General features: G+C 46.2%; 1 protein-coding gene across 9 annotated transcripts in view; it reads right to left on the bottom strand.

The window, feature by feature from the left end:
* Positions 1–5451: 5451 nt before the first annotated feature.
* The window catches only part of reps1 (RALBP1 associated Eps domain containing 1), an 80104-nt gene continuing 60430 nt past the window's right edge, over positions 5452–25125 (bottom strand). For 7 of the 9 annotated variants that reach the window (XM_085979268.1, XM_085979260.1, XM_085979261.1 and 4 more), the window contains 11 exons: positions 22040–22127; positions 18286–18387; positions 15344–15413; positions 15015–15148; positions 14668–14732; positions 13638–13820; positions 13452–13535; positions 11601–11749; positions 10178–10192; positions 9952–10057; positions 5452–7895 (listed from right to left, as the gene is read on the bottom strand). In XM_085979268.1, coding sequence (XP_085835394.1) covers positions 7827–7895; positions 9952–10057; positions 10178–10192; positions 11601–11749; positions 13452–13535; positions 13638–13820; positions 14668–14732; positions 15015–15148; positions 15344–15413; positions 18286–18387; positions 22040–22127 — 1065 coding nt within the window. In that variant the 3' untranslated portion in view covers positions 5452–7826. The remainder of the gene's footprint in view (positions 7896–9951; positions 10058–10177; positions 10193–11600; positions 11750–13451; positions 13536–13637; positions 13821–14667; positions 14733–15014; positions 15149–15343; positions 15414–18285; positions 18388–22039; positions 22128–25125) is intronic. The other 2 variants (XM_085979269.1, XM_085979262.1) reach the window with 1 other exon arrangement.

Raw genomic sequence — 25125 nt, 5'->3', positions numbered from 1 at the left:
TTTGTCATTAGACAACGGAACCAGTGGGTCAATTGGACTTGGTTCAGTAATGTCCGCGCTGGTATTCCTGGGCACGCGCTCCGGTAGACTGGCCACAGCCTGTCTGCGAACACCTGCGGGGACTCCCCTGGGAGCTGTACCGTTTTTCCCACCCGGGCGAACGGACTACCGTCATTGAGTCCCATGGCCTCCAATATCTCGTTCCTCAAATCCTCATGCCCCTTTTTACATTCATCAGGTAGGGTCTGGAGGAGATTACTCCCCAGAGAAAACAGCAGCATCTTAGCTTGCTCTGCATCATCGCAGTCATTGACGCACGCTGCCTGTTCTATCTCCCTGAAGTGCAGAGAGGGGTCTCCCTTTTCGGTGAGCTTGGGGATCTGACTAACCATGGCCCTGAGCTGTTGGGTGCCATGCGGCACCACAAACTGATTTTGGATGGCCCTTGGGTTCTCGTCATCAACGGGCGGGCCGTACCTCCGTTGTCGGAGGGGGTACACCGGTCCTGGCCCCGGCCTATCTAACGGGGCCTGCTGTGCTTCCCTTCCCACCTCACCCTCGCTGCCAGCACTCCTGAAAACTCAGAGCTATGGGTGGCGGCCGTGGGACCTCGGATTCCCTAGCCAACTTTGTTCTGGGTGCTGCCTGTGGGATGGTTCTGTTTGGGTTGCTGGTAAAGTCCGACTGGCCCACCTTTGGGCTGATGAGGCATACCATGCCCTTCGCCCTCGATAAGGCCATGCCCAAGCTATCTCCTCGAACCCCCGGTCGCAGGCTAGCTTGTATGCTGCCTTTACCTCCCTTACTTTCTCCTCCTGCTCTTTTAATTTTTGGGTGAGGTCGCAAATCGTGTCCTGCAGCTTTATCTCGCTGCCCCTCGCCTCTCTGAACTGGTAGTCTAAGTGCTCCATCTTGCGCCTAGCACTGGCTTTACTTTCAGCGGTCTGGTATTCCAGGCGCTCTACCCTTGCCTGGTGTTCCCGTTGCACCTCGACGGCCCGGGCCTCCAGGCGCTCTACCTTTGCCTGGTGTTCCCGTTGCACTCCAAGGGCCTGGGCCTCCAGGCACTCTACCTTTGCCTGGTGTTCCTTGGCTGTCTGTGCTCTTTCTTGGCTTAACGCCTGAAACGCCACTAGCACCTTCTCTTCCGCTAAAACCTTATCCTGCATTTCTAGGGCCAATTTCTTGAGCTTGGCAGCCTGTGCTGCTACAACCCTGTCCAGCACTAGGACCCGTTTCTTATAACACATTAACCAGACTGCCTTTTCAATTGCCCTCTTATGCTGTTTACTCGCCGTCCACTGGGCAGCGGCGTCTATGGGACGCTCGGCCTTTAACATAGCGCCCACCCATTTCTTGGCGATATGGACCTTTCTACACACAGAAGTGGACAACCTCTCTTCCATTGCGGTTTCTCCCTCCGCACCACTGTCTGTCATATCGCATACCGTCGCCGATGTTCCTACCTGGCTTGCCATTTCTGCAGGGGGTTTTGGTTTGGGGTTTGTGGCCGGCCAATCAGTCGTGTCTGAGCTGCTCCAGTCCCGTGCGGTTCGAATCGCTTCCTCCTTTTAGTTCTGAGCACCGGACTTATTTACGAGTAGCGATATAGACAAACGAGACCAGTGGTTCGGTGCAAAGAAAACCAATGTTTATTAAAATAGAGAACAATTACTATACAGAGAAAATCGCTATGGATGCAACACAATTACACTTAGCGGGGGAGGAGAAACGGACACATCGAGGGAAAATGACCAAAATGACACTTTAGCAATTCCCCTTAACTCCCATCCTTTTACACCTATCTAGGTTGTCTTGTGATGGGCCAGAAAATTGATGCTCACCAGTCTAGGATGTTGAAGCGCCTGCTCCGTGCCCTGTTGCCTGCCGATGTCTTTAGGGTTTTCACCGCCCAAAGCAGAGATACCCCAGTGATTTAAATGTAACTGCGGGTACCCTGCTTCCCTGGACGGGTTCTTCGTCGATGATCCTCTTGATGGTAAGGCAGGGCACCGGAGTCGAGGCGGGAGAGAGAGAGAGATGGCTTCCTGAGGGACTAGTTATACCCCTCCTGGGAGTCCTTATCTCTCGCCAGATCAGCTTGTTCCTTTGTCTGACCTGGACGTGTTGAAGCTTATACAAAGGAAACCGATCTGGGCCCATCAACCTGGATGGCCGGTTAATCGGTTTTTGAACGTCTCATAAGTGTTCCCCTTTGTCCCACTGGTTTCGTGATGGGGCCATTCCAGCTTGAATGCCCCGTTGATCGTTTGCAAACAGTGCTGATGTCCTCTAACGAAGGTCTGAACGCAGCTATTACATATTGATTGACTGTGCAAATGGCCTTGATGGGTTTTAATCAGAGGCCCGAATGCCACTGGTTTGCTTCTCATGCATAAATGCAGGTGGTTTGTCTGCCTTCTAATTTCTGGAAAGTTCCTTCTTTGTCAGCCCAAACTGAAACTTACAGGCCTTGGCCATGAGGTTGACCGCAGCCATCTTGTTGAGCCCTGGATTTTAAACTCAGTCCAGCCAGGGTTCCCCCAATAAGCCAAAAGTAAATCTTCGGGGGAAGACATGAAATTTGCGAATCCTTTCAAGGGGCGGGTGGGTGGGGTGACGTGCGCTCCTTCTGCTGTTTGCACTTGGCTTCCGCTTGCTCCCGGCGAAGAGACTAGAGGTATTCGGCGCCTTCCCGGATGCTTTTCCTGCACTTTGTGCGGTCTTGGGCCGGGGTCCCCAGGTGTCGGTGGGGATGTTACACTTTTTCCAAGGAGGCTTCGAGGGTGTCCTTGAAGAGTTTCCTCTGCCCACCTGGGGCTCTCTTGCCATGTCGGAGCTCCGAGTAGAGCGCGTGTTTTGGGAGTCTCATATTGGGCATGCAGACGACGTGACCTGTCCATCGGAGCTGATCGAGCGTGATCAAAACTTCAATGGTAGGGATGTTGGCCTAAGCGAGAACATGGACGTCAAGCAAGGTGGAAAGGAGGTAGATATTGAGTTACAGCTACTTGGTTAACAACAAAGTCTATCCTGCCAATGGATTTGCAGGATCTTGCGGAGGCAGCGTTGGTGGTACCTCGCCAGTGCTGTACATGATCCATGTCTCTGAAGCATACAGGAGGGCAGGTATCACTACTGCTCTGTAGACCATGAGCTTGGTGCTGGGTTTGAGGTCCTGGTCTTCCTCAGGCAACCGAAGGCTGCACTGGCACACTGAAGGCGGTGTTGCAATTAAACCTGGTATAATACTTCACATATTTAAAGTACATTGCACATTTGTATTCAGGCCAAGTCACAGCACTTTAGCCAAGATTGTTGGTTCTTTAAAAGAGGCATTGCTGTCCAGTAACGGATTTTATGAGGCACTTTACTAGATTTGTGGGCAGAGGCTAATGCAGTATCAAGAGCGCCTTGCACTCTCATTTACCAGTAATGAGAAAAACCACTGCACAAGTTTTGCTCCAAAGTGCAGTTTCTGCTGCAGTACAAACTAACCCAGGAGCCAATATAGCAGAAAGGTGAGGAGCTGAAGGCAGCAGCTTATGGGCGAAACCGCTTTTAACACTTACGGTTATTGAAGCTACGCAAGAAATACCGTCGGATGTGCTCAGTGAAGAAAGTATCAGGCCATTGGATTGCTTGGTAGCTGTAAACATCAGACAGTCCAAGATGACTTTGTTGTTAACCAAGTAGCCGTAACTCAATATCTACCTCCTTTCCACCTTGCTTGTCTAAGAACCAGTACTCCGCCTAGTTGGTGCTGTGCTCGTGTAAAAAAAAAGGCTTGCATTTATATAGCGCCTTTCATGACCACCGGGCGTCCAAAAGTGCTTTACAGCCAATGAAGTACTTTTTGAAGTGTAGTCACTGTTGTAATGTAGGAAGCACGGCAGCCAATTTGCGCACAGCAAGCTCCCACAAACAGCAATGTGATAATGACCAGATCATCTGATTTTAGTGATGTTGGTTGAGGGATACTGGGGTGAACTCCCCTGCTCTTCTTGGAAATAGGGCAACGTTCCCTGTAAGTTGTGCGGCCACGCGGCTGTCTGCCTGTCCCGCGCAGCCTGGGACCGGCTTTTCCATTGTTAAAGTTCGCGCATGTGTGAAACTTTGAATGGGCCTCACCCAAAAAAAATTAGGGGGAAAACATTGGCCACAGGATCTTTTAAGTCCACCCAATATTAGTGATGCCATGTACTATATTGGACACCATCCACAATTCCCCACGACAGGACACTATTTAATCGTATTTTCTAAAACCGCCGGGCTAAGAATTGTTCGCCAACTTCCCTTCTGTTGGTTTCAGTTACGGAGCCAGTGTGGCGCTGGAAGAGGCAGTTTAGTTTTGTTTGCACGCAACATATTTTGATGTTGACGTGTCGTAGCAAGCACGGTTGGCTCCATGTAGATGATGTGCCCAATGAAGAAGCAACTGACACAAGCACTGCAAGTCTGAGATGATAATCACAGGATACATTACGTTACTAGTCACCATTCAGCCCGTCTAACTCATCCTTCTATAGCAATCTATAATCCCATCAGAATATCCAATTGGTTCTAGAGTAACTTGAGCTTTTTTCCTTCCAGTACCATACCAGAGGCACCATTCCAAGTAATGATCACACTGAAGTCCTTCCCGACTACAGCTCCAAACTTGTCTTGTCCTGTACTTGTGATTTATCTCAAAATAGTGCTCAGGATTAACATTTATGCAACTTAGTATGTCGTTTTGTTTCATGCATTCTCGGGATTTGGGCATTGCTAGCAAGGTCAGCATTTATTGCCCATATACGAAAGCAAAATACTGCGGCTGCTGGTAATCTGAAATAAAAACAGAAAATGCTGGAAATACTCAGCAGGTCAGGCAGCATCTGTGGAGTGAGTTAACATTTCAGGTCGATGTTAGCTCAGTTTCTATCGCCACAGATGCTGCCTGACTTGCTGAGTATTTCCAGCATTTTTTGTTTTTATTTATTGCCCATCCCTAATTGACCGAGAAGGTGGTGGTGAGCCGCCTTCTTGAACCGCTGCAGTCCGCGTGGTGAAGGTGCTCCCACAGTGCTGTTGGGGAGGGAGTTCCAGGATTTTGTGCCAGTGACGATAAAGGAACGGCCGATATATTTCCAAGTGGGGATGTTGTGAGAAATGTGTCTCATTTCTATGGCACGGTCTCGCTGTTTGATTTGACGGAGCAGAGTATATGGCAGCAGTTGGAAGATGAATTAACCACGTGATGCACTGCCGGTCTCATCACAAAGATCTTAAAGGCATATTAGAGGTCCCGTGTCAGGGCTACAGTAATATTCATTTTTCTTGAAAACAGTAGATTGCGGGAAAATTTGTGTAACACTTCACAAGTGTTTACAGCTGCAGTTTGGATATTAACAGTTCCGGCTGGGAACGGAACTCCAGAAAGCAGTAAATGAATGGTGAATGGAGCGGGCAGTCAGATAAAATATTGTGCGGTTTTATTTGTGTAAAAATCACAGTTGCTAGTTTGCTCTGCCAAGATACATCCATGCAGTTTAACATCTAAGAACCCAGAGCCAGAATAAGCAATTAAATAGAGTTGCTGTTAGTCAGCAATTTAATGGAAATTTACATACGAGATCAAAAGTATGTATCATACAATTTACATCATCCCCCTTATACAGTACATCGACCTGAATAGCAAGGCGGCTCTCACTGGGTCAGAATAGGAAGCCTCCCCTCCCAGTCCATCCCGCCCCCCTCCTTTAAACTATAAAGCCAGAACAGTAAGGCTTGAAGAAGTGAATTACAGAAACCAAAGATAGTCCCAAATTGAAAGAAAAAACTTTTTTTTTTTTTTTTTTACACAGAGATGAGTATATATATTCAGAGATAAGAAACTGCAAATCACATTAACCCTTAGAATACTGAACACTGAAGTCAAACTTAATTATAAAATCTTGCTCTTCGCATAATAATTTAAAGAAATATTCTCTAGTTCTGTACAATTTTTGATTAAACTCCCAGTATTAAATTTAAAGAGGATCACCTTTACCAGTGTCAGGGAGACAGACAGTATGTAATTGGTACTCAGAAGGCTATGCAGGCAGAATGGCAATGTAACAAGTGGATGTCGCTCAGTAACATGCAGATAGAGGCTGTGTTGTGAGAACTCTCAGAACTGCAAGTCATTAACATATACACACACTAAAGTCGTCTTTCTTAAATCATCACAATTGATCCCCACACTGCTGCACAAACCCCACGTATTAATCAGTCATTTCGAGGGAGGGTGGGGAAGAGAAGTACAGATGCACCCCCCATGCAAACTGCACACAGATTCGCCCCTTGAGTGGTGGCATTTCATATGTAAACGCGAGGCGCCCCACACACACGGCCCGCACCCACCTCACCCGCGCATGGTTTATGCCACACACCAGTCGTTCCGCACCCCCCACCCCCGCCGTGAACGTTGACAAGAGAAGTGACACAAGGTGCAGCAATAAAACAACAGTGCTTGCTCTTTCCTGCTCAGAGACGAGGCTGCCCGTTTGAGGTCCAGTTTCCTCCGACGGATGCATCCTACGAGTGGACAGACGGCAGAGACGGATGGGGACGGCAAAGCCAAAAGCAAAACAAACACCCCCCCCCACCCCCACCATAACCGTGCGGGCATGTGCAGCAGCCAGCGTTGGCGCACTGTATTGAACAGTTAAGCCACTGGGATACGGCTAACACAGCAGCTTCATTAGTGAGTCCAGTGCACTCAATTTAAAAAGGCCAGCTCACCACGAGCATCTAGACATGCACAAACCAACAGATTGCTTCAACATAAACACAACAGGCTGTTGGGTCCTTAACGAATGACTGTCTAATATTTATTAAAAAACACCTCCGCGGCTGTCTCTAAATTCTCACCCCGACTCCAAACATATATTATCTTTTACACCCTCCAATTAAAAAGTGGTTTTGAACCATACCTAGCAACACATGAATACACTTATACTTCAGTCAGTAGTGCAAAACATTTCATTACATATGCCCCCCCCGAGGGCGCTCCAAATGTTTAGGGACACTGTGTTCTTAGTGTTTTACTGCAGTAATGCAATGGGAATTTTTTTTTTTTTTTTTGAATGGTCTGAAAGTGAAAAGGGTAAGGTGAGCCATTTTCACACACAAGCAGCCATTTTCACACACAAGCTGCCGAAACAAAAAAAAACCCTAGTCCTCACCCAAAAGGAAAGCCATGGTAGCGGAGAAGCATTTTGAGACACTCCTTTGAACATTGACACAGGAAACAATATTCCACTCGAGCGCAGCTCTTCCACCCCTTCCCTCGCAACAAGCACAATAATTCTATCAAAGTAACGTTACCCAAGACTACACACCAGCGACTGAACATGGGCACTTCAATGTTGCGGCTGGCTGGTAGCTACCCTCCTTCAACCACAGCAAGTCCAGAGGATTCAACAGGCCATCTTATTTTAGGAGCGCTCCGTCCCGTTGGCAAGCCAGCTCTGCTGTCTGTAACGTGGACTGATCTGGGAGAGGTGCTGAAATTATTTGCTCTTCTGTAGAATCAAAACTGTTGCAAATCCCTCCCTCCCCCAGGGCCTGAATGCCCATCAGCTTTACAATTGCCCCTCCCCCCGCCCGCCTCTTAGACAAACCGCACCCAAGTGGCAAGCGTGCAGCAGCTCGATGAAATTAACCACGTAAAGTATTGCTGCGCAGTAGACCGGGCGAAGCTGAACACAGGTAAACTGCCTGCAGGGAGGGGGGGGGGTCCGGTGACACACTCGCACCAAACACCGTTTTTAGTCTCGTCCACGCGCCGGGTAGCTCCTCCGTTACAAGTGCGAAAATGGCCGAAGCTGCTCCAGTTGTACCTCCAGGGAGATTCTCTCCTCGAGCACATCCTTCGACAATTGTCCAGGTCCGGGGGGGGGGGGGGGGAAAGAGAGGAAAAGGTCTTGGTTAATTCTTTACACCACCTCGCTTTTCTCACAGCATGCACCGTCACTTGTTTTCTCCAACTCCTTTTATTACTCCCGCACCCCGCTCTTTCTGCCGATGCACCAAGGTGGCGCTGGCCGACTCACGCTCTCTAGTTTCTCACCATTTCTCGCAGGCAGCGCAGAGAAAACGAGGGACTGGCAGCGTGGCACATCGCGCCCGGAGGCACACTAGCCACTGACCTCAAAACGGATTGGCCTCAGTACTGCGCTAAAGTGTCAGCCCAGATTATGCACTGAAGTCTCTGGAGTGGGGCTTGAACTCTCAAACTTCTGACTCAGAAGTGAGAGCACTGCCCACTGAGCCAAGGCTGACACGCTGGGAGTTTTAAAGCATCAAGTGTTACTATTGTGCTTGTGCAGAGGACATAGTGCACGATGTTGTATGGGCCGAGTTCAGCCAGCTGTGCACTTTGGAATAGAGATTTTGCAGTAGTCAACCCTGGGACTGGGCTCGTTCTAAAAAGTTTTCAAATTTTCATGTGTTTTGAGAGTTTGAAAGTGGGGATTATCAAAAACATCATGATCTAAAATGTTGTATGCATGCATGACAAGAGTTCTTTATAGTTTCTGACTGCGATCATATTTAAGCACGTGGCATAGAAAACCAATCACACGTCTGTCTCATCAAGCCCAGCTTTACTGATTTCTGCAGTCCGACTCCATCTGTAACTGATGTGTTAGCCATGATGGGCAAAATCATTAGTACCTGTAATCCTGCCAATTGGAACTGAATACTTCTTTCACACAGTCCCAGAGGTAAACCCCTCAAAAGTAACACTCTGGCAGCAAAAGCGGAGTAATATGTTAATTTCCCACATTTTCTCCTAATTCTCAGTCAAAACTGACTCCATTCATGTGAAAAGATAACGGCGGAGTAAACTCGAGCCGGACTGTAGGTCTTCAGGTCCAATTATCAAGGTTTTATTTCTGCCTTTGCACTGTAGGGACATCCACCGAGGAGTTCTAGGCGATTATATATTCATGTAAACTGAACACGAAGGGGAATGTTAAATCAAAGGCAATGTCATTTTATGGCCTGTACACAAGTGTCACATCTTAACAAGAATGAACTGATAGTTGCTTACAAAAACAAAATAGCACAAATATATTGCCCATGAGCTTTTTAACCATCTCTTAATAAAATGACATTGCACGCTTGCCATGCAAGGTAGGAAAGGAATAAACTAACTGGTGATAACGATCAGACTCCCCCCCAACCCCCCCCCCCCCACAGATATTTGTGGAAAAAATATTGAACATCCTTGAATAGGGAGACTTAAAAGGTTATCTAAACTAATGAAGAGGTATTCATGTGTCTTTTTCTTTAAATGAATGCTTGGATTATTGAGCCCAATTGATCTGACGTGCTCTCCATTTAAAGCCCATCCTAACGGCTTTGAGCGTCACCTCTTCATTTGACGTGATCTGAAGAAAGGCAGCTGAAGACAGGCTCGGCTAATTCACTGTTCAAAGAATGACGAGCATTGCTCCCTGCAGTTTTGGCTGGCTTTAAGTTTCACGGACATTACAGCACAAAGTTACCATAGAGCACATATACCAGAAACGCTGTCTACGGAGGTCACGGTCCATCATCAAAGACCCTACCCACCCCAGCCACAGTCCGTTTGCCCTCCTGCCATCTGGGAGACGCTACAGATGCATTCGCACCCGTACGACCAGGTTTAGGAACAGCTTCTTTCCCAGGGCTGTCATCCTACTGAACTCCACAAATAAACTCTAAAGCCTGCACATCTGCCAATGCACTTTATTATGGCTATGTTTATGTTAATGTATTACAAGACAAATGTATGTGGAATGTTTAAATGTCTTAATCTAAATGTACACTCTCGGGAGCCGCCAGCCTACATTTCGTTGTACTGCACTTGTGCACTAACAATGACAATAAAAGTTGATTTGATTTGATTTGATTTGACCAGTACATCCAGCCTCTCCCTACCTTCAGCTGTTGTTGTAATTCACTGTTGAGTCTGGCTAACACAGTGTTGGTTTCCTTATTTCTTCTGATCGAAGCCTGAATAGACTTTTTATCCTTGCCAACTGACCTAAAATTAAACAAGGGGGTGTTAATATTTTCACCCCCATCTTTACTTTAGTAGCAAAAGCAAAAATACTACAGATTCTGGAAATCTGAAATAAAAACAGAAAATGCTGGAAATACTCACCAGGTCAGGCAGCATCTGTGGAGAGAGAAACAGAGTTAACGTTTCAGGTCAATGACCTTTTGCCTGAGTATCACCAGCATTTTCCATTTTTATTTTACTTTATATAAGCAGCTCGTTTCTATTCCCCATACAGTGAGGGAGGGTGGTAGCTGTCCCACAAATCGGCAATGTGCAGCAGTGCTCTGTGCAACACAGCCCAGTCAGTCAGGTCCCACCTTACGGAGTGCACCGCGGAGTCTAGGATCCTACAACTAGAAATCCATTTGAACTCCTAGGTCTGATAGGGCGGTGGATACAGATTCAATAGCAGCCTTCAAAAAGGGAATTGGATAAATACTTGAAGGAGAAAAAATTGCAGGGATCTGGGGAACGAGCGGGGGAGTGGGACTGACTGGATTGGTCTTCGAGAGAGCCTGCACAGACTTGATGGGCCGAATGGCCTCCTCCTGTGCTGTACTATTCGATGAGTCTATGATAATTTCTTTTGGTGCGAGTAAAGTGTAAGTGGGGCAGGGGGGGGAAACGTCAAGGTAATGATCAACATGTTCTATAAGGCCCTTATTAGTGACAATCCCAGGTCTGGTAAAAATAAATATGGGTTGGATGCAAAGTAAAGATCCAATTCTGCACCAACACAATTGAGTTCCAACTTCAAGTGACTGGAGTTAAGTCAGTGACTCACCAATGTGACACTTCCCATTTCCCCATTAACCATCCTTGTCCCCTGCCTCAGCAACACTCAAACATTGACCACTGCACAATCTGGACTTAGCACAATTAGGAATCACTCCGAGTCTACCAAATATTCAATTAGAACCTCTCCCGCCAATGGCGGGGCGGGGCGGGTGGCCGGCATCTCATCAATCTGGTTGAAACCCAAGTCTGAGAGATGAACGGACAATGTTATCGGCCAGCTGCAGTCTCCAGCCCCTCTTTGGAAACATTACATTTGCCAGCAAGGATTGGACAGAACATTGGAGCCATAAATTTACCAAGTGGCAAGCCCCCAATCTCAGGTGAACTACGGCAGGGGAAGTGCCAAGCAGAGATCAGGCAATTTGGAGAAGCGAGGGCGTGGAGGCTAGAGGAGGAGAGAGAAAATATGCAAGCAAGCCAGAGGTATCGCTCTGTAAGTGTGCATTCAGTAGTCAAATTATATCCCAGCAGAGTCAGGTAAAGAGCCTGCCTCCTCAGCTGGGAGGAGGGCACAACAGAGGGAATACGAAAGGGAAGGAGGAAAAAAAAAACAACTTAATATTGAAATTAATTGACAATGCAGACAACTTGGGAGAGTTGAACTGGACCATCAATTGGTTAGACATACATCTAGATCTAATATGGGGCATTGATTGAGCACAGGATGCCAGCCACGGCAAAAATCACAATCTGGGTGGGTAAGGCAATTAAAAAGAATCACATTTACCTTGGAATCGATGACTGCGTGACCAGTACAGTATTAATTACACTGGTTTTCTGGGTAAGCTCGTCTGGTTCAGCACGAAGCTCGTCATCAGACTTCAGTCTCCTGCGAATGGGCTTTGGCGGAGGGACAAGAGATGTTGTACTTTTAACCTGAAATTAAAAAAGATAGGATTGAAAAAATTCCAGAATTTTTTTTTTTTTTTTTTTTTAATATCCAATTCCCATTTCAGCTCAAAAATGGGGTGTAAGGTGTCTCTTGGATCGGATTCCCCCTTCCCCCCCACTAATCTTCGGTTTCTCCCTCTCCCTTGGTGTCCATTTATATCCTCCGCACTGCAAGGCTCTCCGAGGTATCGCTCGGTAAGTGAGCAGTGCTGCAGAAGTCTCCGCTGTCTTCTGATGAACACTGCAAAAGGTTTTACTCCTTAAGCAGCTGGTGAAATCACAGCCATTGCTTCTGACATCCAAAACTCTGCTGCCCCTATCCGAACTCGCACCATGTCCCCGTACTCACTGACTTACATTGGCTCCCGATCGGAGAACGCCTCGATTTAAAAATTCTCATCCTTGTTTTGAAACCCTTTCGCATCTCTGTAACCTCCTCCAGCCCTACAACCCTCAGATCTTCGCGCTCCTCCAATTCTGGCCTCTTGCGCATCCCCGATTTTCATCACTCCATCATTGGTGGCCGGGCCTTCAGCTGCCTAGGCCCAAAGCTCTGGAATTCCCTCCCTAAACCTCTCCGCCTCTCTTCCCTCCTTAAAGACGCTCCTTAAAACCTACATCTCATCACATGTCCTAATATGTCTCTGCATCAAATATCGTCCGATTACGCTCCTGGGGGCATTTTACGCCATTCATGGCGCTGTATAAATGCAAGTTGTTGTAGTAAAATTTAGGAAACATGTAGAACCATCAATATCAGCAACATGAAAATCTAAACTAAAAGTAAGCAGTGCTTTAAAAAAAAAGTGCTAATAGCAAAAGAATGAGAACATGCGAGATTGTTGGGCCTTCGCAAATGCAAACCGAAACTTCGGGGCACTCAAAGAGGAAAAGCAAACATGGGACTGGGCTCGCCGTCATGCTCAGTTTTGAAAAGTAACCCAGAGACAGGAAAAAGTCACAAAATGTGGTTGAAAACTAAAGCAAGAACTTCAGGTTCCAGGTGTCTCTTACAATAGGTCCAGGTGAACGGATGCGCACATGTAATTTTCAGCATATCCCTTCTGGAAGGGAATTTAGAGCCTGATGACTTTAAATAAAAAGCTCTATGTGGTCAGGGATTTCCGATTAAGAATTTGTTCCTTCATCGTCGCTGGGTCAAAATCCTGGAACTCCCTCCCCAACAGCACTGTGGGAGTACCTTCACCACACGGACTGCAGCGGTTCAAGGCGGCGGCTCACCACCATCTTCTCAAGGGCAACTAGGGATCGGCAATAAATGCTGGCCTCGCCAGCGACGCCCACATCCCATGAATGAATAAACATCCCCCCCCCCCCCCTGGGGGGGGGGGGGGGGGGGGTTTGTGTGAGCAGAGAGAGAATTAATTTGGCATGGTCGCCTTTAAATGATTTCAGTCTCCATAACCAAGGACAGAGGACAGGATAGCCACCGCCTCCTTCCACATGTAAATGTTACTCTGTAACCTAGCACTAGAAGGAGTGCAAGAGTACCCCCTAGGTGACTCAGCCCCACCCTCCCCCATTTGGTCACACTGACTGGCGAGCAGCCAGAACTAAATCTTATTTGTTGGAAGGAAGGGTGGGGGGTTGTGAAGGATAAAAACAGAAACAGAAAAGACGGTGCAGTTACTGTAAATAGCTTAATCCAATTCAAAAACATACGTACTGTGTTTCCAGTTGTCTTTTCATCACTAGAACCATCTAGTTTTGCTGTTCTCAGGGGCCCTGCTGAATCTGAAGGTTTTTCAGCCTAAAAAAAGGTATTTAAAGTTGATTAGATACTGGCTTCATCACACCCAATAACATTTCAGCCCCAACTGCTGTGACGTGAGCAAGCTCCAACAACGTTCACCTGAATGGTTTCGGAATGCTTGTCTGAGTCATCTATTTGCTGTTCTGTACTCTTCGATATAAATGCTTCAAACTGACGGAAATCAGCAAAGTTGGGCTGCTCTGGCATCTGGTGAGGCGAGGTGCTGCTGTGCGCTGCGTGGCCATCAGCCTCCGCCGGGCGATGTAACGGAGGCACAGTGACCTAGATGACAGGCAGCATTGCATTAGAGAGATGCCTTTCACATTACAGGAAACTTTTGTTTAACTGGAGGTTAAATGTCCGGAAAGCTCTATCTACCGGCAAGATTCAGGAGCCATTTCCTATAAGTTTTTTTTACTTCTCGTTGCTTTTTTTCCCCAGTCAGGCTCTGCAAGGTCTAGCTGAAGCTGTTGCTTAGCTAGAGATGCTTTTAAGCTGCGGCCGACTGTTTTGAAGCTGTTGCTAAGCAACAGGGTTTGTTGATTCACACGGAGCTGAAAAGGTCCGTATGTTTTAACATTAGCGCTGGTTTATACGGCACTTTTGATGGGATGGCACCAACTTAGTCCCGTCAGTGCCGAATACCAGAAAGTTTCCTGTACCACGAATGGAACACTGCACAGCAATTTAAATTTACGACCATCAATCAGACACACACGATTGCCGTAATCGCAGCAGTTTGCCGAAAAGTCAAAAACCACGTAAAAAATTCTGAGACCTACAATGTATTTTCTGCATCTTTGAATAAAACGTCATAGCACCAGAATGATCTGTACTTAAAAAAAATAAAAAAAATTCAAAAACTCGCACGACTGCATTTTCTTAAACATGCTGTGTCTAATGTGCATAAATGGTGGTTTGAAGACATTAAACTTTAATTTCCATGCATAAAGAGAAGGACTAACAGGAGGAACATGGCGTAAATCTGGCGCTTTCCTCGATTGGTCACACTGATTTCCGCTGGTTTTACCTGAGTTTTTTACATTGCGGCGTATGCCGAGGAGATTCTCAGGACTGGTCAGCGAACATCACACACCCAACATTACACCTTCACAATTAATCCATTTACCTGTGTAGGCTGTGGTCTTGGAGGCACCGCAGGGGGATAGGCGACAACTCCAGCTTGTGGTTGTCCTTCAGAGCAGCAATATGGGGGGGAAAAAAACCCAAACAAACAAACGATCATTGGGATAGTCTCAAAAGCATGTCACATCTGCCTCGCAAATTACACAAACTGTCCTCGCTTCACACCAGGCACTCGATTCCTTTTGTGTGCCACTAGAGTTGCCACAACCAAAATTCAAACCATAATTTCTGCACCGTTTCACCTTTGCACCAATGACTGTGCTCACCACACAGCATATTAAATATCCTGTATGACCCGACTAAGAAAATCTGCGAGATAAAGTTCCCCACCTGTGCTGCTGGCAGAAAAGGTTCGGTTCATATCTAGGGACGAAGATCTCGAATGTGAAGGCTGGGGTCTTGGTGGAGGTGGAGGCGGCGCAGCAGTCTTGAGCGTGTTGTCTGGGGAAGTGCCTGAGTGCGAACTGGGAAGAGCACAAACAAGTCTGAGACAGTAATGTATGCTTCCACCCTCGTGATCGGGTGCTGTTTCCACAGAATTAAGTCCATTACATTTTTTTTAATTTTTTTTAAACTCTCCAGAAAGACACATTAATCATAATATACTCTTCTCCATACAGCCACAATCTGAGAAACTCCCCAGAGAGGCCTCCACTTACCGTTGCCGAGTTACGCTGTTTCCGATCTGCTCAGATTCTGAAACAAACGAATCTGAACTGCTGTAGCCGTCTGCCGAGGGAGAAAAAGAATCAAATGTTGAATCAAATACATTAAAAAAAACAAACAAATAAAATGCATAAATTCGAGCAAACCCAAATATTTAAAACATTTCACACGCCAATTCCGGAGAATATATAACAGTTGTGCACATGGTGGGTGGGCGAAGGAGAGAGAGAAAAAAAAGAACAAGTTGGTTAAGGTCGGTAGGTTAATGCAAGTCAATGCAACAAGAGTGACCATCCTGGTTGGGGGTACAAGCTGGGTCTCCGTGCACTGGAACACTGTCAATCCTCTGCAGTTAACTTGGCAATTGTATAGGTGAGCGGTACAGGCCCACAATACTCCAGGGCTCTGTCCATTGTCAGCCTAGTTTACTGCTGGACTGGGAGGGGCGGGGGGAGGGGGTGGGTTAGACCAGTTGCTATGACGATTGGGACCAACCGTGCGCCAATGTAGGGATGACCCTGGCTATACAAGCAGATGGAAACTTCTCAGTGCTTTCTGCTGGGAAGCTGCATGATTTTAACCAGCTAAATTTCAGTAGTAGCCCGCGCACACTTTGGCGGAGGGGGGGGGATGTCTCAGCCTCAGCCCTTAGTTTCTGCCCCCACCCAAGTTATCTGGGCTTTGCTAAATGGGCTGCATCCTGGTGGGAAAATGCTCATTCCATATAGTCAAAACAAAACGCTTGAGCAGGGGGAGGGGTTTCCATGCGTGCCAGACACCTCGCTGACCAAAATAAAAGCTTGCCTGTTTGCAAGTCCACACTTGCACAATAACCCATTCCCCACCAGGTTCAGCTGGTACCCAGTACCATCCACAGAAACAGGAGTCGGCCATTCGGCCCTTCGAGCCTGCTCCGCCATTCAATGTGATCATGGCTGATCCTCTATCTCAATACCATATTCCCGCTCTCTCCCCATACCCCTTGTGTCTAGAAATCTATCTATCTCCTTCTTAAATATATTCAGTGACTTGGCCTCCACAGTTGTCTGTGGTAGAGAATTCCACAGGTTCACCATTCTCATGAGTGAAGAAATTTCTCCTCATCTCAGTCCTAAATGTCCTACCCCGTATCCTGAGACTGTGACCCCTCGTTCTAGACCCCCCAGCCAGGGGAAACATCCTCCCTGCATCCAGTCTGTCTAGCCCTGTCAGAATTTTATACGTTTCAATGAGATCCCCTCTCATTCTTCTAAACTCTAGTGAATACAGGCCTAGTCAACCCAATCTCTCCTCATACGACAGTCCTGCCATCCCAGGAATCAGTCTGGGGAACCTTCGCGGCACTCCCTCTATGGCAAGTACAGGAAACTCTCGTTTAAACGGCACCTAAATATCCGGAATTCTCTATTAACCGGCAAAATCCTCACTCTGAAAACACCTCAATAACCGGCAATGTTGCCGAGTCCGAGTCTCCCGCGGTGGCCGAGTTAGTCAGTGGGGGTAGTTCTCCAAACTGCCACTACTTGGCTTCTTGGCGCGGTCGGAAGTCCGAACACCTCAATAACAGGAGTCTGACTCTCCCGCGCTGCCGGGAGTCTCTTCTGATTCGCCATTTTACAGGGGTACTGTGTGTCTCCCACGCTGCTGGTAGTCGTTGCATTGCATTACCCTCAACTGGCAGTACTGTACTTAATCAAGCATCTTCCACCATCCATTTAACACAACATTCTGTAGGTGAGTACCCAATTACTGTATACTGCACATTTCTTGATTTTTTAATTTTTCTTTGTTAAAAATAGCCTCGGTAGATAACCCTCTCCGTCATCCGGAATTTTTGATCAACCGGCAACACGCCGGTCCCGGATACCAAAGAGTTTCCTGTATATCCTTTCTTAGGTAAGGAGACCAAAGAAAGACTTGCATTTATATAGCACCTTTCATGAGCTCAGGACGTCCCAAAGCACTTTACAGCCAATGAAGTACTTTTAGAAGTGTAGTCACTGTTGTAATGTAGGAAATACGGCAGCCAATTTGCACACAGCAAGCTCCCACAAACAGCAATGTGATAATGAGCAGATAACCTGTTTCACTGATGTTAATTGAGGGATAAATATTGGCCAGGACACCAGGGAGAACTCCCCTGCTCTTCTTTGAAATAGTGCCATAGGATCTTTTACGTCCACCTGAGAGAGTAGACCGGGCCTCGGTTGAACGTCTCATCCGAAAGACGGCAACTCCGACAGTGCAGCACTCCCTCAGCAGCACGGTGGCATAGTGGTTAGCACTGTTGCCTCACAGCGCCAGGGACCCGGGTTCGAATCCGGCCTCGGGCGACTGTCTGTGTGGAGTTTGCACATTCTCCCCGTGTTTGCGTGGGTTTCCTCCGGGTGCTCCGGTTTCCTCCCACAGTCCAAAGATGTGCGGGTTAGGTTGATTGGCTATGATAAATTGACCCTTAGTGTTAGGGGGATTAAATACGTGGGGTTACGGGGATAGGGTGGGATATGTGTTGGTGTAGGGGTTACGGGGATCGGGTGGGATATGTGTCGGTGCAGGCTCGATGGGCCGAAATGGCCTCTATCTGCACTGTGGGGTTTCTGTGATTCAGCACTGCACTGGAGTGTCAGCCTAGATTTATGTGCTCAATCTCTGGAGTGGGACTTGAAGTTATGATTTTCTGACTCCGAGGCAAGAGTGCGACCCACTGAGCCACGACTGATAACCCCCGACAAGCCAGTGGAAGTCTCCGCAGCTACCGAGACCACCTCACAATGGGACGAGACAATGCACAACTGAAGCTCCCGTCATCAACCAAAAACAGCTTTATATAAAAAAAGTGTTCTCATGATGTATTGAAAAAAAATATACAACAGTAATCACACTGTGGCCTACGGGGTGGAAAAAATAAGTGCTGCAAAGCATTTATTTTCCTTACCTACAGTGTTTCCTGCAACAAATTTCACAGTGGTAGCTAGTTTAGTCTCTTCTGAAAGCTCAGGCGAGTTTGTAAGCAAAGGGCTAGTTGGGTGCGTTCGTTCTGTAAAACAATGATACAAGTCATTTGGATTTCATCAAGCACAATTCAAAATATGAAGAAAACAATTAATCAGTCGCTCCCATAATTAGTCCACAATTTCCATTAAAGCTGCCGTATGTTGCACAACAGATCCTTAGACGCACTCTCTCAACAGTAGCATGAGTGTCCAGTCATCACTTCCCAGGCGGCATATTTGTGGGCATGCTCAGAAATGCAACAATTCTCTGCCCCAATTCATTAAATGAAGTTCATTTGCATTCCATGAATCCTTAAATATTGTACAGCGCTGCGTCATTACGGACAGTTCATGCACCTCGAGCAAATTAAGCTGACAGTAGCAGAGAGAAAATCTGGCCGCTTGATTAGGTCTCTGGTGTCAAAACTTACGATACGTAAAATACAGTAATACGAATACAACCTCAATGAAACTGGCAATCAAGAACCACAGGGACTCAGTGCAAGTAAAGCCAGGAAGCACTTCCCATAGCCAGCTTTGCACTGGGTTGCCTCGTCCATCCAGAATTGTATTAAAAAGGGAATTTTCAAGGCCAAAGGTTCAATATATAACAGAAGCAATTAACGTGAACAAGTCTGCCAAGGCCTCTTGCATTGTTCCACGGAAGCTCAGTGTAAGCTCGAGGAACAGCACCTCATCTTCCGATTAGGCACTTATCGAGTTCAACAATTTCAGATCATAACCTCGGCCCCTATCACATACATACATATTTTCTTTTTTTAATCCACACTTTTTGGTTTTTTCTTCCCTCCCACATGGCAGCTGTGCTTCATTCTGCCAGCGCAATTCACACCCCATCTAGAGCCATCCTTTGTTCCTTAACCTGTCCCATTTCCACCTCCCCTTGCCTTGAATATCTCTCAATGTCTCTTACTCTCTCCTGCTTTCTATCCTATCACTGACCTTCCCTTTTGTTCTTTCATCCCCTCCCCCTTTTCCCAGCCCCCACTTGCTTTCCATTTCCTGTTTTCCCCCCAGTTTGGGCGAAAGGTCTTCGACCTGAAACGTTGACTCTATTTCTCTCTCCACCGATGCTGCCTGGCCTGCTGAGTTTTTCCAGCGTTGCCTGTTGTTATTTCTGCCAACTCACTTGTTTTAAAACGTTTCCTATTCACCCCTTAAAATGACACCTGATGTAAGCAAAGTCCACACTGGGCACTGTCATTAATTCTTTCCAGTCTGAAATACTGCACTTAATATAGTGGCCAGTCCTTTGCCCATTGCACAGACCACCACAAAATGGCAAGTCTATTAAGTTTGATTTTTTTTAGCCTAGGATTGAACCTGTCATGAGGCATTCAAACTAAGACATCTTTTATTTCTGCATTCATAAGGGATATAGAACCACAGTGTTAGCATTTTCTCCAGAACAAAACCACAGGGATTGGGTGGAGCACTGGAGCAGTGAACTGTTCATTCGGCTCGGGGACCTGGGCTGAAATCCAGCCCAGAATGATGTAATGAAGATCTCCCCTTGCTGCCAGCTGCAAAGTTCTGAAGTAAAATGAGGTTCAGACATTCAATCCAGTCCCAAGTGAACATAGACCGACAACGCTACTGACAACCTCACTGAAGTGGTCAGAATGGTGACTGGAGTGAGAAAGTGGGGAATGGAACAGATGTTGGAGTGATTCTTCCGAGGCACATTGTTGGAGCAGAGTAGTGGAAGTGTTATTCCACATCGGAGTCCTGCCATAACTGAACTGTGGGCACCTAATACAGACAATGGATACCAAAAGTGAAAGTGCTCCACTCTCCTGGCACTATGATAGCACAAAAGCTCTCATTAAAATACTGCATGCCTGAAATATGCACTCTGCATCGAGCTATACTGAAGAAAATCCAGAGTGCCTGCAGGCAGCAAGCCGATTGCCATGAATGTATTTTGGTCATTTGGTGACCACAGATCAATCCCGGTGCTTCACCTTTTGGCCTCTCTTCCCCAATGACGCCTCTTGCCAGGGTCCCACTCCTCAACCTCCCCAAGCCTGCAGCCATCTCCCAGACCAGCATCGTCATCATCGGCCCTGGCCCCACCAGACACGCGCTTGAGGACACAACACCCATGACTAGACAGCTTCCAGATGACAAAAGGTGGGTGAGGAACAGTAACCAGGCTATGAAGTTAAGAGGAATAGGAGCAGGTGTCATGGGCGGAAATAATTTACTTATGCAATTGGAGTGAGCGGGAGGCACAGATTTGTTAAGTGGTTGAGGGGTACAGATTTTCTTTAGCAATTTCACAGGAAATAAATTTAGTATCAGGTCTATCCACACTTAAGACACCATCAGTAATTAAAGAAAGACTTTCTTTTATTTTTCTTTCATCAGTGATTATCAATCATCCCAACCAAGGACAGGGAGCAACATGGTTGCAAATCCTTTCGGAAAGGGTATAGTGTTGCATGTTGTGGTTGGAGAAAAATAAATGCAGACTAAAAACCTTCACAGCATCCTCACTCTCAACAGCCAACCAGCTTGGATTTTGTGTTTGCTGGTGAGGTGAACAGGTTGCAATCAAATTATTTACAGTCCCCACTTGACCATCAGACTTTAAACAGAAGGAAAATTGTACACAAACTCATTTCTAGGCTTGGATTTCAAGCTTATGAACCAGTTACTTGAAAGCTCTGGATTAAAAGCTTGAAATCAAATCAGCTCCGAGCTGACAAGGAGTTAATATGTTCCCTCCTAAATTCTCGTACTGGGATATGAAAAGTAATGCCAGCTCTCCCAATAAATGGCCATTCTCCAGGCGTGAACCCAGACACATGCTAATCTTCTATTCAACCTGGATGGGAACCATATTTGAGCTTCATCCTGTTCCCAAGATATCCACATATGAACAATTTTTAGTAGGTGCCTCACGACACTGATGGGGGGCAGGAACTCTGGCTAATTTTACCCCCCCCCAAAGCCCAGGAACACGGAAGCCTCCTTGCTGAGCCAGCCGAGATCACACAACTCAGCACGGCTCAGGAAATGGAGCCGGGGGGGGGGGGCGCCCTCGAGTGCGTATGGCCTAATAAAACACTGGGCAGTGTGCCTTTACCAACTGAGCCAGGGGGAACTGGATGTGGCTAACACACCCAATTTACAAACTTCAAGCCTGGTCAGACAATGCCTGGAAGAGCATTTATTAGTTCTGCAAGTCACAACTAAAATACGAGAGAGAGAGTTATAGCTAATCTGCTCAAGATGACAAACAGTAACCATGGAGACAAACTAAACACACGGGTTTTTTTGTTGGAAAGAACAGAATTCAATCCACACACCTCATTCAGGAAATGGGCTGCACCCCCAGGGAAGAGATACTGAAGAACCACAATACACCCTCCCATCCCATCCCATCCCGAGTCCAAGGCTGAACAGGCAATTTTACCTCATGCCCCTGAGCAGAGAGAAAGAGTCTCCCCATTATATAAACTGTTGCAAAAAGTGTGCGGACAAATCATTTGTTTGATTTTTAAAAAAAAAGACATTCTTTAAGAAGCTAGGACAGATGAATATATAAAAAAAATTACATTTTCTCTGGAACTAAGGAAGATTATAGCAACACAACTAAAACTTCGATGGCCAGCACAGAAATAAATGCTGAATTAGACAGACAGACATGGGAGCAGCCATTTTCGTTACCACTTCCAATTCTTTTCAGCTCCATCTCTTGCATGTGAATTTTACTTGGAGTCATGCGGATTGGAACAGGGTGAACGATAGCCGTGTCCTGCGAGTTAATTTTTTGGAAAGGGGTAGGGAGAGAAGGAGGAGAAAAACAGACGTTACCATTAGCATTTCCAAAAGGCATTTCACTAAGTCAGACTATTCACACTTTTTGAACAAAGATAATTTTAAAAAGTACCCATTTAATAATATTCCCACTGCCTGAATTATAAAGAGCATACAAGGATGGCAACAGTGCATACAACAGCCATTATTAAACTAGTGCGATTATAAAATCGATCATACGTAGGAACAGGAAGTCAATATTAGCCCGAAATCACTTCTGACAATTCAAATAAACCTTCCTTGTAGTTTGTGATATTTGTTTGTTAGTGAAGACGAGATATTCTCTCGGTATAGCTGTTTTTTCTTTAAAACCAGTATTTCCTTCCGCTTCCCCAGATAAGATCATGGTTCCTCTACATGGGACAGGGAGACAAGCCCACAGGGCTCTGCTGCACTGTACCTAGGTTGGCAGGGTATGCAACAATAACTCAAAGGGTCTTAAGGGCCTCTCTGGAATTAACTTTCCAATTTCACTTCAGCCAAAAAGGAAAATGCGTTCGCAAAACACGAGTGACAAATGTGATCTAATTGCATCATTATCAATTAATGACACCACAATGCAAGACCAGGGCATGTATGTCAGGACATCATTTCAATCAGGGAGGCAACCTGCTTGCAACCCTTTTAGGAGGTCGTAAGGCCAGCGGCAGATACCGCGTCCTGGGGGGGGGGGGGGGGGGAAGAAATGGGTCTTCCAGGTTAGTCGAACAAATTCCGCCAGCTTTAGCATCATCCGGCCATTGACTGCAGAAGTGAGCTTTGGGAACAGATACATTGGGCCCCTCGCTGTAACGAAGCATATAGCCATCGCCTTGTGCCTCTCTTGGAAAATCACAGATGGAAACCCACTGGTTAGAACACGACTCTACACTGCAGCACAGGCCACATGTTCGACTGCCGACAGGAATGGAGGTGGATAGATATAAAGCTCGACACAATCACAACTTGTTCTTAAGCAGCACTTCACATCCAAACAAGGGTACGACGCGAGTTAACAAAATATGTAAACAGAAGACATTACAGTGACGCATTCCCCATCTCCTATCTTTTAATTTAGTTAAAAAAATTTCACACCCTTAATCTGTAATATATGCAAAAATAGAACTACAATCTTATTCCATCATTAAGTCAGCAGAGGGTTAACACTGAAATAAGACAGCAAATTACAAATGTAAGTGGCATTGTGGGGGGTTGGAAAGGAGGTGAAGGGAAGAGAAAAGGAGCAGAAACTTAACTATATTCAGCAATAAGTGCATCATATATGCATGTTAATTATCAAACTAGGAGGATTATAAAGATACCTAGGAAGCCACTTGACCAAATCGAGTCTGCTCCATCGTGTTGCTAGCCATAGCAGGTCTATCATTTTTAGACCCAATTTCCTGTCCTTTGTCTATACTTTTCCATACCTTTATTTACTACATATCTATCTCCCTTTTAAACACCTCAATTGATTCTACATCTATGATCTCCTGGGACAGTGCACTGGACATTCTCACAGCCGTGTGTGTGAAGTTTTTACATTTGCTTTTAACTGGGTTGACTCTAATTCTAAGATTGTGCCCCCTTATGGGATTCCTCAACTACAGGACAGTCTAACCTCTTTAAATACCTTTCATTTATCTGAACAACTGAATTAGATCATTCCTTACCCTCGCTGCCATGGAATAACTAAACATTGCTCACGATTTCATCACAGCTAACTTCCTTCAATCTAAGGGTCATGTGGTGAACTGTTACTGGATTTCCAAGGCCCTGTATATCCTTCCCAATGGGGGGCAAAAGTGGAACAATATTCCAACTGAGTTTGACCAGCACTCTGCATAATTGCAGTAAGTTCTTTACTTTTATACACTTTCGTGATCAAGCCCAGCATCCACATAGCCATTATGATCTCTTTTACACTGGCAAGCTAGCTTTGACTGGTTTACGTACACGGACTCTAAAAACCCTCTATTATAAAGTATAAATTACGACACAGAAACAGGCCGTTCGTCCCAACCAAGTATGCGTTAGTGTTTATCCTCCACAAGCTGTAGTTCGAATCCCACGTGCTCACTGTTCCTATATGCCTTTGTTCCCCTTTCCTTCAGCCATCTATCTAACCTCTCCTCAAATATTACCACGGTTTCTGCTTCAATCACCAACTCCGGCAGTGCATTCCACAGCCGCACAACTCTAAAATAAAAACAGTTCTCCTGCACTTGGTCCTAAAACCCCCCCTTCATTTAATTTTGTATCTATGCTCCTTTGTTCTACACCCTTCTGCCACTGGACTCATCTACCCTCCTCGTTCCCTCTATTTTGACTATATTTCCATGTCATTCTTGCATCAAAAATATACTACCTCAGATTTTATTTCATTCAACTGCACTTGTAATTGTTCTTCCCCCTCTCCCCCGACTTTCCTCTTCCATTGTGTTAATAGCGAGAGGGCAATTGGTTAATCAGCAATTGATACTGTGCCAGCACAGAACTGTACCCTGCTAATCTGTGGAGCGCCACACTGGTCACACTATTGCTCTAACATGACAAGTCACTGGGTCAACTTCTACATTAACAAGTCTGGTGGTTAGCAGTCTATTTGGAGAGGCTCGGTGAATTGAAGAACCTTGAATATCCTCATTTACCTAACAGCTAGCAATCTGGTTGGCACTAAGTTCACTTCAGCTTAAAGACTCAACACACAAGTACCAATTCTGACAAATTCTGCATTGCCGCACTGCAAAAAAAAAAAACCAGGGCTACTCTACATTACAAGCTTTAAATACGTTTGCTCCTCACACACTCTTCTCAGTATACATCATACGAACTAAGAACATAAGAATTAGTAGGAGTAGGCTATACGGCCCAGAGCCTGCTCCGCCATTCAATAAGATCATGGCTGGTCTTCGACCACAACTCCACTTTTCCGCCCGATCTCCATATCCCTCGAT

Source organism: Somniosus microcephalus, chromosome 3 (assembly GCF_052327205.1).
Source record: "Somniosus microcephalus isolate GS21.2 chromosome 3, FLI_Smic_1.0, whole genome shotgun sequence".
Lineage (NCBI taxonomy): Eukaryota > Metazoa > Chordata > Chondrichthyes > Squaliformes > Somniosidae > Somniosus > Somniosus microcephalus.
Note: the sequence above shows the minus strand (reverse complement) of the source record. Positions and strands in the feature narration are given on the sequence as shown.